Source organism: Ranitomeya variabilis, chromosome 2 (assembly GCF_051348905.1).
Source record: "Ranitomeya variabilis isolate aRanVar5 chromosome 2, aRanVar5.hap1, whole genome shotgun sequence".
NCBI lineage: Eukaryota > Metazoa > Chordata > Amphibia > Anura > Dendrobatidae > Ranitomeya > Ranitomeya variabilis.
The window spans coordinates 290,244,526-290,259,962 of record NC_135233.1 but is presented as its reverse complement, the minus strand read 5'-3'; the positions used below and the strand labels follow the sequence as shown (position 1 = coordinate 290,259,962).

General features: G+C 45.5%; 1 protein-coding gene across 3 annotated transcripts in view; it reads right to left on the bottom strand.

Annotated features, from left to right (window-relative positions):
* Window positions 1–15,437, bottom strand: part of GRIA3 (glutamate ionotropic receptor AMPA type subunit 3) — a 460,685-nt gene that overhangs the window by 52,717 nt on the left and 392,531 nt on the right. For all 3 annotated transcript variants that reach the window (XR_013221283.1, XM_077285103.1, XM_077285104.1), the window contains exon 9: window positions 918–1,025. Coding sequence is in view for 2 of the 3 variants with exons in the window: in XM_077285103.1 (XP_077141218.1) it covers window positions 918–1,025 (108 nt within the window). In the remaining variant the exon portion in view is untranslated. The remainder of the gene's footprint in view (window positions 1–917; window positions 1,026–15,437) is intronic.

Below are 15,437 nucleotides of genomic sequence, written 5' to 3'. Positions count from 1 at the left end.
ACAAGGCAACCCCCACATGTACTCAGCCTGGCTAGTAGCTGTAAATCATTCAGCTGCCACAATGAAAACTAATTCTCCGAGCAGTCATAAATACTCGGAGGTCACCTGAGCGTGCTCGGGAAAACCCGAGCAATGAGTACACTCGCTCATCACTAGTTCTGTCCCTATATTGACTAAACAATTCTAATATAAGATAGAGGCGATTGTCAAATATCACTTAGAGACACCCTGGGATGTCATCATTATTGAGCAAAAAATACAGTTTTTTTCTAGAGTAGATGTTCCCCCAACATGTTTCATAGGATGGGACATTCTAGCTATAGTCCCATCCCCTGATGAGGCCACATCTGTGGTGAAACATGTTGGGGGGACATGTTGCCACTCCATAGTGTTGCTAAGTGATATTTTGCAATCACCTCTACAGTATATTAGAATTGATTAGGCAATATAGGGACAGAACGTTTCATGTTTAATTTTACCCCACTATATTAATGCAGGATAAAAGTTAGGTTTGAGGACTAATTAGTGAGGGTTCCTGTTAGGCCATCTCTAATTGTAAATAATTGTTATATATTACCTTCCCAAGCCCTTATGAGATCTCCCCAATTTGCACATTGATATTGTTTTATAATTATTATTATTTTTTTTTATATATATATATATATATATATATATATATATATATATATATATATATATATATATATATATATACTGTTGTTTTCCCCAATAGAAAAGCTTCAATGCTATGAACATCTTAGAATGATTTGTAGCTAGCATTATGTAGAAAAGCTGATTCATTTTGTCTTTAGATAGTAAATGTACATTAGAAAGTTCAAGTGTCCATAGCCTTTAAGCCAATCAAACTCATTCCTAATACAAATATTTACTAAATGAACATCAGAGAATAATCTTACCAAAATTGTTGTAACTACAATAGTTTTGTTTTCCACAGAGGAAGAGTCATTTGTTGGTTGTTGATCAGGAGCAGGAACAAAACGTTCATATTCATTCCAATGTCCAACCTGCAACACATTGCAATAAGATTATTGCTTTGCTTATGTAGCACCATTATGCTCTGTAGCGTTTTACAGACATTAACATCGATGCCCCTATTCGGGCTCACAATCTAAATTCCTTATCAGTATGTTTTTCAGAATCTAGGAGGAAACTGGAGAACCTGGAGGAAACCTACACAAACACGGGGAGAACATATAGAGTTGTAAGGGACCTCCAGGGTCATCGTTTCCAGTCCCCTGCTCAATGCAGGATTCACTAAACTGTCTCAGACAGATGTCTGTTCAGCCTCTATTTGAAGACTTACAATAGAGGAGAACTCACCACTACTCATCTGTTCCACTCAGATGTTGTCCTTGGTGGGATTTGAACCCAGGACCCCAGCGCTGCAATGCAAAAGTGCTAACCACTGACCGACCGTGATACCCAATATATAATTAATTGACTGACACATTCGTAGTACCATATACAAAAAAGGGTTGCACTCTATCGTGCCAAAGCATGTCGAATATGAAATACATGAAATATGAATAGCAAAATGGCTTTTTGAACATTAGGAAAAATATTTATGAGACGCTTTGCACAGAATTTGGCCAAATAGTGTGAGCCCATCAACCATCATCAAGGTGGCCTCATTAATCTGATGGGTCCCTGACCTGTCCAAATGTGAACACTTACCTAAGGCTAATGTCTGTATGCATGGGTGAATGTGGACACCTCTCTCAGCAAAGCCTACATATATGGGTTGGCCAGAAAAGTGTCTCATAAATATTTTTCCTAATGTTCAAAAAGCCATTTTGCTATTCATATTTCATGTATTTCATATTCGACATGCTTTGGCATGATAGAGTGCAACCCTTTTTTTGAAAATTGTATATGGAGGTAGCTGCTCCTGGTATGCACCTATTCACACTAGTTTGGATGGGCCAGTCATTTTTCTGTCACATTAGTAATACCAGTTAAGTCTCAATATGACATGCAATAAAAAAACATATTATGGGATGTCTAGTTTCAAGTGATATTCAATGAAGAATTTGTTTTATGGGATATTATGGAATATTCTTTGAACAATTTATTTAGACACCTTACAGCAATCTGTGAATATCACCACTTTGTGATACAGTGGTATGCACTGTCCAAATAAAATCTATTAAACAGGATACTGTGATCCAGAACCAAAAGTGTGCGTGAACCCTTTACTATTATTAGATTAAAGATAATCAGTAGAAGGAGTACAAGCATTACAACCCTATGGGGTCCTTAGGAACACCATGTCCTAGATATCTTTTCCTAACCCTTTATCCTTTTGTTTTACTAGCTAGTAAAGAAAATATGGAGTACTGTGTGTTAAGTATTACATTTAATGACAAATTTCAACATCATTACAAAATATATACAGCAGTGATGGTTGTCGCTGGTATCTTTTCACTGTCCTGCTGATGTGAAAACTGGTTTCCTAACTTTCTCACACTTATTCTTTAGATTTATTGTTCTATGAAGGACATGTGGGAATATTGATCGTCGCTAGGCTATTTTTGGATAAAAGGACCCCAAGGCCAAAAGCAAACACTTAATCCAGTGCAAACGTATAAATGTTTCATGTAGAGTTAAAGCAAACTAAAAGATAACAAATAATTATAAAATATAAATAATAACAAATAAGTTTGATGCCTCGCCTGTCACCAAGACAGGCCATTCATTAGAGTGAGGAATATTGTCAACATATTGCCATTTTTCTTGTGGGAGAAATGTCCAATGCAATAGCTCGTTTTATTTTAATTGCATTTCTTTTACTCACTTATATAGCGCCATTAATTCCACAGCGCTTTTCAGTCATCATCACTGTCCCCATTAGGGCTCACAATCTAAATTTCCTTACCAGTATGTTATCTTAACCCAAAGATGATCAGCTATGTCTTATTTATACCTTAGCCCAAAATGGATGCATTGGGCCATTTTTATCTTTTTGTCAACTCTATCCCTGTGCGATGTTTGCAGATATAAGGTCAGAGACCTAAATGATGAGAGTCATTAACTGTGATCTTGTAGACTCACTAAAAACTTATCTCAAATGAGTAGTTGGAAAGCAAAACGCTAAAGACAGACGTATTCTCCAAAATCAGCTGCTACCACAGTATCAGACAGCAGAACTGTTCAGACATATGGGCACATGCTGATCCTACAGTAGTTATAAGGAGCGCACGTTTAAAGTCACATGCTATAATTCCAACACTAATTAAAATATGTCATTACATTTCTATGGCTGCTATTATCTTAACATCTACAATTTCACTCTGAACCTTATATATTAAAATGTCTAACCCTGACCCTTTCTCTTCTGTTGGGCACCTATGGAGTAGAACATAATGGTGTATTCCTGACATTGCAGTAAATTACCTACATTCTTTTCCTTGTCTCTCCTTTGGTGTCTTCAGCTGTTTTCATCCACATTAATATATAACTTTAAATCATTAATGTATGAAAACACAGTGGCACTGATTCACCAAGAAAGGCTAGAACAATGCCACTCCTGATGAGGGGATATGTTAGAGATAGACTCTCCTAATTCATTAATGGGGTTGTCAGGATTATTTGTTTTTATTATGAGTAGTGATGAGGGAGTGTACTCATTGCTCGGGTTTTCCTGAGCATGCTCAGGTGTATTTATGACTGCTCGGAGATTTAGTTTTCATCGCAGAAGCTGAATGATTTACAGGTAGTAGCCAGCCTAAGTACATGTGGGGGTTGCCTGGTTGCTAGGGAATCTCAACATGTAATCAAGCAGGCTAGTAGCTGTAAATCATTCAGCTGCTGTGATGAAAACTAAATCTCCGAGCAGTCATAAATACTCAAAGGTCACCTGAGCATGCTCGGGAAAACCCGAGCAACGAGTACACTTGCCCATCACTAATTATGAGCCTAAAAACTAAAAGGCTGGTAGGTGCTAACTATCAGCCTGTTCTACCTGGCGCCGGCTCAGAGCAGTTGCCGACTGCTCCTGCCAGCAATTCAGCTGTTCCTCATCAACACAGCATCTCTTCTTCAGGGAGTCTCTGATGACAGAACATTATGGGCAACATCATGCTGACTGACAGATGGCTCCCCACAGTTAGGAAGGTGAGAGCCACCTGATTGCAGCATGACGTTGACAGCCATGCTCTATCAACAGAACAGAGTGGAAAAGAAGCAGCAGCTCTGTCAACGTAATATAAGCGGAAGCCTCTGATATGCCGGCATGAGTAGTCTGTGACTGCTCAATGCTTGAGGAGATTGGCACCAGGCAACACAGGAAAGTAGTTAGCAACTACCTGGCTGTTATGTCTTATGGCTGTTAGGTCTTAGGCCCAAAGTAAAAAAAAATTTGGAGTATCTGACAAGTGGCTTGCACCTCCTTGCGTCCTGCCTCAAATCTTACTACAGTCTGAGACTGGAGTAAGATTTCAGACATGCCACAGTTTGTCATGAATTAGATAAGATTTAGTGTAACGCCCCTTGGCATGAGAACAACAAAAGTATCTAACTTTTTGCCCAACTTTGAGTTGTGTAACAATTTTGCAACTTCTCAAAATATTTTACGCCAGATTTCTGGCAAAAACACTTTGATGAATTAAGGCCCATTATCAGATATACAATTATCTGTAAGGTCCCCCTAGAGCAGGTGGGGTCATTTACAGATATGAGCCTATATGTAAATCTGGCTCTTTGTTGGGTTTGGTTTTTTACCTTATAGTTCTAATCTTAGCCAGGATCTTGTTGTTACTATTTTCACAGTTATTCTACGTACATAGCTGTCTCTAAGGAGTATATTTCTTAATATATTGTATTCTTGTATAATAAAAGGATATGGTTGCATAATAAAGTAGATTTCCATTAGGCCAGGAGCACCTTCATTGAAAATAGATTGCTACCAACTAGATAATTAACTTTTAGCCATAATTTTTATATATATTTAGTGAGGAAAAGGTAGAAAAATCCTATGTGTACTTTGTATGTTAGTTTATTCTATTAGATTATTCATAATCACTCCTTTCAGTGTAATATCCTAAAATCCACCTGGCAAAGAATACATTTTTTTCTGTTTTGGAGAACATGCCTCTATTACGGGTAAAGCTTACCAGGTGTTCCAGTGAGCACATCTATACAGAAATACTCCATTCTTATTATACAATGTACTGCGCAACATTGAACCCTGTGTAACATAACAGTTTGCAGAGCTACTTGTTCTATTTTGTTCTCTTGCAGTAACAAAGATAATATTTTCCATGTTTTTCTCCATTTGAAACTGAATTTTCTATGAATAATGCTGACAATTTTAAAAGCTTTTGAATCTAAATCACTACATTTATAATTTGTTAGGGCTAGCGGAACGCACCAAATTATAGGAGAGATGGTATAAGGTGCGTTTGCAGCCCGGGGTCCACCGTGCAGAGATGGAACCTGCATTACCCCCGTGCTAGGGCCCCCCTCCTTGGACCTCGCTACGCTCGAAGGCACAAATGAGCTGTGGAGCTCGAATGTGTTCAGCAGGCTCCCAGGACCTGTCCTCTGGGCCGTAACCCTTCCAATCCAACAAATAGAATTTTTTGCCACGTACCACCTTGCACCCCAAAATAGCTTTCACCTCGTAATTGTCCGTAGACGAACCCGATGTCCCGGCAGATGACTCGGAAAGCCGGGACATGTATACGGGCTCAAGAGGGACACATGAAAGGTGTCGGTGATACCCAGGCGTGGAGGAAGGGCCAGACGATAGACCACAGGGTTAACCTGTTCGAGGACCTTGAAGGGGCCCAAGTAGCGAGGTGCAAACTTAGTGGACTCAACTCGCAGCCTGATGTTATGGGCGGAGAGCCACACCAAGTCGCCAGGAGCAAAGGTTGGAGCGGGGCGCCGATGAGCATCGGCGGAGGTCTTCATTCTCTCCTTGGAGGCCCGAATGGCATCTTGAGTGCGGTCCCAAATGTCCCGTGCCTGCACAGCCCAGTCTGCCACCCTGGAGTCAGCGGAAGACACGGGCATGGGCACAGGGACACGCAGATGCTGGCCGTAATTTAGGAGGAATGGAGTCTGACTGGTGGAGTCAGCTACAGCTTTGTTAAGCGCAAACTCTTCCCACGGTAGCACGGATGCCCAGTCATCCTGCCTGGCAGAAACAAAATGTCGTAAATATGTGACCAGGGTCTGGTTGGCCCTCTCAACCAACCCATAAATCTCGGGATGATATGCCGAAGAGAGATTCAACTCAATACTGAGTATACGACAAAGCTCTCTCCAGAAACGAGATGCAAACTGGGGACCCCGGTCACTGACAATTTTGTCCGGCATACCATGTTGGCGAAAGATATGCTTGTTGAACAACGCTGCCAGAGCCCGTGCAAAAGGTAGCCGTGGAAGAGGCACCAAGTGCACCATTTTGGAAAAATGGTCGGTGGTCACCCAGATAATGGTGCAGCTATGAGACTTGGGTAAGCCCACCAAAAAGTCCATCCCGACCATCTCCCAGGGCCTGTCTACTACCGGCAGGGGGTAAAGCAACCCAGCAGGCCATTGCCAAGGAGACTTGTTCTTGGTGCAAGAGACACACGCCCGAACATAGTGTGAGACATCACGAGCCATATGCGGCCACCAATATGTCCTTGCCAGTAGCTCAGATGTCCTTTTGGACCCAAAATGTCCACCCACCCTGGATGAGTGAGTCCAAGAGAGAACCTCCAGACGCAGATTGGATGGTACAAAAGTCTTGCCCAGAGGCACAGACTCGAGTGAAACTGGGGCCACAGTTCTCAGGCTCTCAGTGGGGACAATAAGCCGAGGCTCCTCTTCCTCCTCCTCAATTGATACAACGGAGTGAGAGAGAGCGTCGGCACGAATGTTCTTCTCCCTGGAAAGAAAATGGAGGGTGAAATGGAACCGGGAGAAGAACAAGGACCATCTTGCCTGATGAGAATTTAACCGCTGGGCTGTCTGCAGGTACACCAAATTCTTGTGATCTGTGAAGACTTGGAAGGGAAAATGAGCTCCCTCCAAGAGATGTCTCCACTCCGAGAAGGCCAACTTCATGGCTAGCAACTCCCTGTCCGATGGAATAATTCCTCTCTGCTGGTGAGAAGGTATTAGAAAAGAAGAAGCAAGGATGCTTCTGACCTTGAGCATCCTTTTGGAAAAGGACTGCTCCAGCACCAACCTCCATTATAAATGGCTTATCTACGTCAGGGCGATGTAGGATGGGAGCACTAGCGAAGCGTGACTTAATGGAGAGAAAGGCCTTGGAGACCTCCTCAGACCACAATTTGGGATTTGCTCCCTTCTTGGTGAGGCTAACCAAGGGAGCTACCAAAGTTGAGAAGTGTGGAATGAACTGGCGATAGTAATTAATGAACCCCATAAAGTGCTGCACCGCTTTAAGAGAATGGGGTTCCTGCCAGTCCATTACAGCCTGTAGTTTGGCAGGATCCATAGCCAATCCCTGGGCGGAGATGATATAGCCCAGGAAAGGTAAGGACTCCTGCTCAAACACACATTTCTCCAACTTTGCCCATAAGAGGTCGAAGACTCTGCAAACATCTCTCCAGTGGGAGTCAATATCTGGAGAGTAGATGAGAATATCATCCAGATAGACTATGACCGAGGTGGAGAGCATATCCCGAAAGATGTCGTTCACAAAGTCTTGGAAAAAAGCTGGGGCATTACAGAGCCCAAAGGGCATCACCAGATATTCATAGTGCCCATCTCTGGTGTTAAAAGCCGTCTTCCATTCGTCACCCTCACGGATGCGAATCAGGTTGTAAGCACCCCGCAGATCTAATTTTGTAAATACCCTTGCTCCCCAAAGCCTATCAAAAAGCTCAGATATCAGGGGCAAAGGATACTTATTCTTAACGGTGATGGCGTTAGGACCCCTGTAATCTATGCATGGATGTAGTTCCCCATACTTCTTCTGCACAGAGAAGAAGCCAGCCCCTTCAGGTGACACTGACTTCCTAATGAATCCTCTTGCCAGATTTTCCTGGATTTACTGTGACATTGCCTCCGTCTCCGGGAGAGATAATGGATAGTCTCGACCCTGGGGAGGCTCAGCACCAGGCAAGAGTTCAATAGGACAGTCATAGCGGCAGTGAGGCGGAAGGGTCTCCACGGCTCTTTTGGAAAACACACCCGCATAGGGCCAATATTGCTTGGGGAAAGAGGATAGATCTGCGGGTACCTCAGTAGTAGCAACCTGAACACATTCCCTCTGACATCTACCCCCACAAGATTCACCGCATCCCAAAATTCTGCCTGTGGACCACTCAATATGAGGAGTATGGTACCGTAGCCAAGGCATCCCTAACAGGACCTCGTCAATTCCCTCAGGAATGACGAGCAGAGATATAATCTCCTGATGAGATAGTGACATGGACAGAGTGAAAGGGATGGTCTGGTGTGTTATCTGTGAGGGCAGTGTCGACCCATTTACCACTCGTACGGTCACTGGTTGAGCTAACATTACCAGGGGAATTGCATGACGTTGGGCAAAGGCGGATGACATGACAAACCTGGAGTGCCCGAGCGCTCCGGGACTTAGATCCTGCTTGTGACACTCCCATGGCTTCATGTGACTCAGAGGCCTGGACTGGAGATTCCAAAGGTTTGGTGAAGGTGGGAGCCAGCCGAAACCTCTGCCTACACTGGGCTCGCTCTAACCTCCGCTCGTGAAAACGGAGGTCAATACGAGTGGACACTGCTATTAACTCCTCCAGTGTGGCGGGAATCTCCCTAGTGGCCAGAGCGTCCTTCATGTGGTCAGCCAGCCCCCTCCAAAATATCGGAATAAGGGCTTTATCCGACCACTCCAGCTCAGATGCTAGGGTGCGAAAGTGGACAGCAAAATGGCTGACCAAGGACGAGCCCTGAGTCAACGAAGCACTCTGCACCACACAATCACCATGCTCCCACAGCGGCGTAGGCATAGCCCACTCCAACGCCCTGTCCAACAGGAGAGACACAATAAATCCCACCTTAGCCTGCTCTGTGGGGAAACGTGCGGCCAGAAGCTCGAGATGTATAGAGCACTGACTCACGCAACCCCTACAAGACTTACTATCACCAGAAAATTTTTCTGGCAGCAGGAGGCGAGATAGAGTAGGAACAGAGGTGGCAGTGGACAAGGTTGCTGCAGCCACGCTAGCAGCCTGAACAGCAACTGCGGTTACTAGGGTTGAGCGACTTTCATTTTTTTAAGATCGAGTAGGGTTTTGGGAAACCCGATTTTGTCCAGAGTCGAGTCGAGTGCAGTCGGCCGATTATCGCTAAAAGTCGGGGATCGACCGAAACACGAAACCCAATGCAAGTCAATGGGGAAGCATAGTCGGCAGTGAGTGGAGGCCAGGAAAACACCTACAGTGCCCATTTTAATGCCAAAAACATCCATTCTTGTTTCTGAAGCTTGCCAATCTTAATTAACTGTATAATAATAGTTGGGCATAGGGAATTGGGGGAAAGTTGTGGGGGGAGTAGGGCTGGCTCAAGTTTTTCGTGGGCCCAGGAAATGCGGACTACGTCACGGCGGTGTTGCAGGGAAAGGTAAGTATTTAAAAGTTGCAAGTGCTGTGATCCTGAGCAAGCAGGGGGGGCCCACTCGTTCGCATTGCCACTGGCACAGGGCCCCTCAAAGTACGGCGGTGTGTTTGCATGGCGGGGGCGCCTCCCACCAGCAGCGACACTTTTGCGTACTCTGAGGGGCCCTGTGCCAGTGACGTCGCCAACGAGTATGCCCCCCCACCTGATGAAGGAACCTGCACTTTCATCTGCACCTTCCTCTTTGTCCCTGTGTAAGGTGGTATAACATGCGGGAAGGGGAACCTTACTTTCAGCAGGGACAGATTCTGGCTGTGTAGAGTACAAGGGGAATGTAGTGGTCTAGGTCAATGTACCAGCAGACTCATTTAGCAGTGGCTGGGCAATGGGCAGGATGAGGAGGAAACAGATATAGGGCCAAAGAATAAAGTAGGCTACATGCAGTTCAAAATTGGTAACAGGACTAAACAGGCGGCATTGCTTTGTTCAGTGGAGTAGCAAACCCAAGAGCAGCAGACACTGTTTCAAGGGCCTAACCACACTAGTAGGCCAAATGCAGTTTAATATCTGATAGTATAGGGCGAAAGCCAGAATGTGGAAGCTCAGCTTTGTTCAGTTGAGGACAACACCAGGGAGGGGCAGACACCTTTAGTAGGCCGGAAAAGCCTATTGCATTTTTTAAAATGGTAATTTGGAGCAGAAGGTTGAAGCTCAGCTTTATTTAGTTGAGGGCAACACCAGGGAGGGGCAGAAGCCGTTAGTAGGCCCTAACCACCATTTTTTTTTTTTTTAAAACCACTTAATGAGAGCCGGAAGGTTGAAGCTCAGCTTTATTTAGTTGAGGACAACACCAGGGAGGGGCAGAAGCCGTTAGTAGGCCCTAACCACCATTTTTTTTTTTAAAACCACATAATGAGAGCCGGAAGGTTGAAGCTCAGCTTTATTTAGTTGAGGACAACACCAGGGAGGGGCAGAAGCCGTTAGTAGGCCCTAACCACCATTTTTTTTTTAAAACCACTTAATGAGAGCCGGAAGGTTGAAGCTCAGCTTTATTTAGTTGAGGACAACACCAGGGAGGGGCAGAAGCCGTTAGTAGGCCCTAACCACCATTTTTTTTTTTTTTAAAACCACTTAATGAGAGCCGGAAGGTTGAAGCTCAGCTTTATTTAGTTGAGGACAACACCAGGGAGGGGCAGAAGCCGTTAGTAGGCCCTAACCACCATTTTTTTTTTAAAACCACTTAATGAGAGCCGGAAGGTTGAAGCTCAGCTTTATTTAGTTGAGGACAACACCAGGGAGGGGCAGAAGCCGTTAGTAGGCCCTAACCACCATTTTTTTTTTAAAACCACTTAATGAGAGCCGGAAGGTTGAAGCTCAGCTTTATTTAGTTGAGGACAACACCAGGGAGGGGCAGAAGCCGTTAGTAGGCCCTAACCACCATTTTTTTTTTTTAAACCACATAATGAGAGCCGGAAGGTTGAAGCTCAGCTTTATTTAGTTGAGGACAACACCAGGGAGGGGCAGAAGCCGTTAGTAGGCCCTAACCACCAATTTTTTTTTTTTTAAAACCACTTAATGAGAGCCGGAAGGTTGAAGCTCAGCTTTATTTAGTTGAGGACAACACCAGGGAGGGGCAGAAGCCGTTAGTAGGCCCTAACCACCATTTTTTTTTTTTAAACCACATAATGAGAGCCGGAAGGTTGAAGCTCAGCTTTATTTAGTTGAGGACAACACCAGGGAGGGGCAGAAGCCGTTAGTAGGCCCTAACCACCAATTTTTTTTTTTTTAAAACCACTTAATGAGAGCCGGAAGGTTGAAGCTCAGCTTTATTTAGTTGAGGACAACACCAGGGAGGGGCAGAAGCCGTTAGTAGGCCCTAACCACCATTTTTTTTTTAAAACCACTTAATGAGAGCCGGAAGGTTGAAGCTCAGCTTTATTTAGTTGAGGACAACACCAGGGAGGGGCAGAAGCCGTTAGTAGGCCCTAACCACCATTTTTTTTTTAAAACCACTTAATGAGAGCCGGAAGGTTGAAGCTCAGCTTTATTTAGTTGAGGACAACACCAGGGAGGGGCAGAAGCCGTTAGTAGGCCCTAACCACCATTTTTTTTTTAAAACCACTTAATGAGAGCCGGAAGGTTGAAGCTCAGCTTTATTTAGTTGAGGACAACACCAGGGAGGGGCAGAAGCCGTTAGTAGGCCCTAACCACCATTTTTTTTTTTTAAACCACATAATGAGAGCCGGAAGGTTGAAGCTCAGCTTTATTTAGTTGAGGACAACACCAGGGAGGGGCAGAAGCCGTTAGTAGGCCCTAACCACCAATTTTTTTTTTTTTAAAACCACTTAATGAGAGCCGGAAGGTTGAAGCTCAGCTTTATTTAGTTGAGGACAACACCAGGGAGGGGCAGAAGCCGTTAGTAGGCCCTAACCACCATTTTTTTTTAAAAACCACTTAATGAGAGCCGGAAGGTTGAAGCTCAGCTTTATTTAGTTGAGGACAACACCAGGGAGGGGCAGAAGCCGTTAGTAGGCCCTAACCACCATTTTTTTTTTTAAAACCACATAATGAGAGCCGGAAGGTTGAAGCTCAGCTTTATTTAGTTGAGGGCAACACCAGGGAGGGGCAGAAGCCGTTAGTAGGCCCTAACCAAAGTTGAAGGCCAAATGCAGTTTAATTTCTGATACTATAGGCCGAAAGCCAGAAGGTGGAAGTTCCGATTTAGACAGTGGAGGACAATTTGAATTAGGGACTGCAGACAGACTTAGTAGGCTGTCCCCTGTGGACCATGCATCCACCACATTAACCCATTGCGCCGTAATGGACACGTAATCTTCCGTGGCCATGCCTACAGGTCCATGCGTCTGTTGTCAGGTGCACCTTTGTACTCACAGATTGCCAGAGTGCATGGACAATGCGGTCTTCTACATGCTGGTGGAGGGTTGGGATGGCTTTTCTCGCAAAAGAAGTGTCGACTGGTTAGCTTGTAGCGTGGTACAGCGTAGTCCATCATGGCCTTATTAATAGTAAATAAAATATATAACTAGGCTCTATGAACTTTTAAATAGGTTCCAGGGGTACACGGGCAGCATTGGTGTGGTCAGTGGAGGAGTATTGCAAGTAGGGGCTGCAGACAGGCTATCAAAGGCCTAAAATAACAAACAGTAGGCAGTCATGGCAGTTTTACATCGGTTACATGGATACACAGGCAGGCACTCCAGGCAGCATTGTGCTCAGTGGAGGAGTATTGCAAGTAGGGGCCGCAGACAGGCTATCAAAGGCCTAAAATAACAAACAGTAGGCAGTCATGGCAGTTTTACATCGGTTACATGGATACACAGGCAGGCACTCCAGGCAGCATTGTGCTCAGTGGAGGAGTATTGCAAGTAGGGGCCGCAGACAGGCTATCAAAGGCCTAAAATAACAAACAGTAGGCAGTCATGGCAGTTTTACATCGGTTACATGGATACACAGGCAGGCACTCCAGGCAGCATTGTGGTCAGTGGAGGAGTATTGCAAGTAGGGGCCGCAGACAGGCTATCAAAGGCCTAAAATAACAAACAGTAGGCAGTCATGGCAGTTTTACATCGGTTACATGGATACACAGGCAGCTAGGTGGTGAGTGGAGGAGTATTTAAAGTAAGGACCGCAGACAGGCTATCAAAGGCCTAACATAACAAACAATAGGCTCATGGCAGTTTTACAGCGGTTACATGGATACACGGGCAGGCAGCTTGGTGGTGAGTGGAGGAGTATTTAAAGTATGGACCGCAGACAGGCTTCGAAGGCCTAACACAATAAAATGGGCTGGCTGTAGGCACTTTAAAATTGGTTCCAGGGGTACACGGGCAGCAGTGGTCTGGTCAGTGGAGGCCTAGTGGAAGTATGGACCGCAGACAGGCTTCGAAGGCCTAACACAATAAAATGGGCTGGCTGTAGGCACTTTAAAATTGGTTCCAGGGGTACACGGGCAGCAGTGGTCTGGTCAGTGGAGGCCTAGTGGAAGTATGGACCGCAGACAGGCTTCGAAGGCCTAACACAATAAAATGGGCTGACTGTAGGCACTTTAAAATTGGTTCCAGGGGTACACGGGCAGCAGTGGTCTGGTCAGTGGAGGACTAGTGGAAGTATGGACCGCAGACAGGCTTCGAAGGCCTAACACAATAAAATGGGCTGGCTGTAGGCACTTTAAAATTGGTTCCAGGGGTACACGGGCAGCAGTGGTCTGGTCAGTGGAGGACTAGTGGAAGGAGGGAGCGCAGAAAGGCTTCAAAGGCCTAACATAACAAACAATAGGCTCATGGCAGTTTTACAGCGGTTACATGGATACACGGGCAGGCAGCTTGGTGGTGGTGAGTGGAGGAGTATTTAAAGTAGGGACCGCAGACAGGCTATCAAAGGCCTAACATAAAAAAACAATAGGCTCATGGCAGTTTCACAGCGGTTACATGGATACACGGGCAGGCAGCTTGGTGGTGGTGAGTGGAGGAGTATTTAAAGTAGGGACCGCAGACAGGCTATCAAAGGCCTAACATAACAAACAATAGGCTCATGGCAGTTTTACAGCGGTTACATGGATACACGGGCAGGCAGCTTGGTGCTGAGTGGAGGAGTATTTAAAGTATGGACCGCAGACAGGCTTCGAAGGCCTAACACAATAAAATGGGCTGGCTGTAGGCACTTTAAAATTGGTTCCAGGGGTACACGGGCAGCAGTGGTCTGGTCAGTGGAGGCCTAGTGGAAGGAGGGACCGCAGACAGGCTTCGAAGGCCTAACACAATAAAATGGGCTGGCTGTAGGCACTTTAAAATTGGTTCCAGGGGTACACGGGCAGCAGTGGTCTGGTCAGTGGAGGCCTAGTGGAAGTATGGACCGCAGACAGGCTTCGAAGGCCTAACACAATAAAATGGGCTGGCTGTAGGCACTTTAAAATTGGTTCCAGGGGTACACGGGCAGCAGTGGTCTGGTCAGTGGAGGACTAGTGGAAGTATGGACCGCAGACAGGCTTCGAAGGCCTAACACAATAAAATGGGCTGGCTGTAGGCACTTTAAAATTGGTTCCAGGGGTACACGGGCAGCAGTGGTCTGGTCAGTGGAGGCCTAGTGGAAGTATGGACCGCAGACAGGCTTCGAAGGCCTAACACAATAAAATGGGCTGACTGTAGGCACTTTAAAATTGGTTCCAGGGGTACACGGGCAGCAGTGGTCTGGTCAGTGGAGGACTAGTGGAAGTATGGACCGCAGACAGGCTTCGAAGGCCTAACACAATAAAATGGGCTGGCTGTAGGCACTTTAAAATTGGTTCCAGGGGTACACGGGCAGCAGTGGTCTGGTCAGTGGAGGACTAGTGGAAGGAGGGAGCGCAGAAAGGCTTCAAAGGCCTAACATAACAAACAATAGGCTCATGGCAGTTTTACAGCGGTTACATGGATACACGGGCAGGCAGCTTGGTGGTGGTGAGTGGAGGAGTATTTAAAGTAGGGACCGCAGACAGGCTATCAAAGGCCTAACATAAAAAAACAATAGGCTCATGGCAGTTTCACAGCGGTTACATGGATACACGGGCAGGCAGCTTGGTGGTGGTGAGTGGAGGAGTATTTAAAGTAGGGACCGCAGACAGGCTATCAAAGGCCTAACATAACAAACAATAGGCTCATGGCAGTTTTACAGCGGTTACATGGATACACGGGCAGGCAGCTTGGTGCTGAGTGGAGGAGTATTTAAAGTATGGACCGCAGACAGGCTTCGAAGGCCTAACACAATAAAATGGGCTGGCTGTAGGCACTTTAAAATTGGTTCCAGGGGTACACGGGCAGCAGTGGTCTGGTCAGTGGAGGCCTAGTGGAAGGAGGGACCGCAGACAG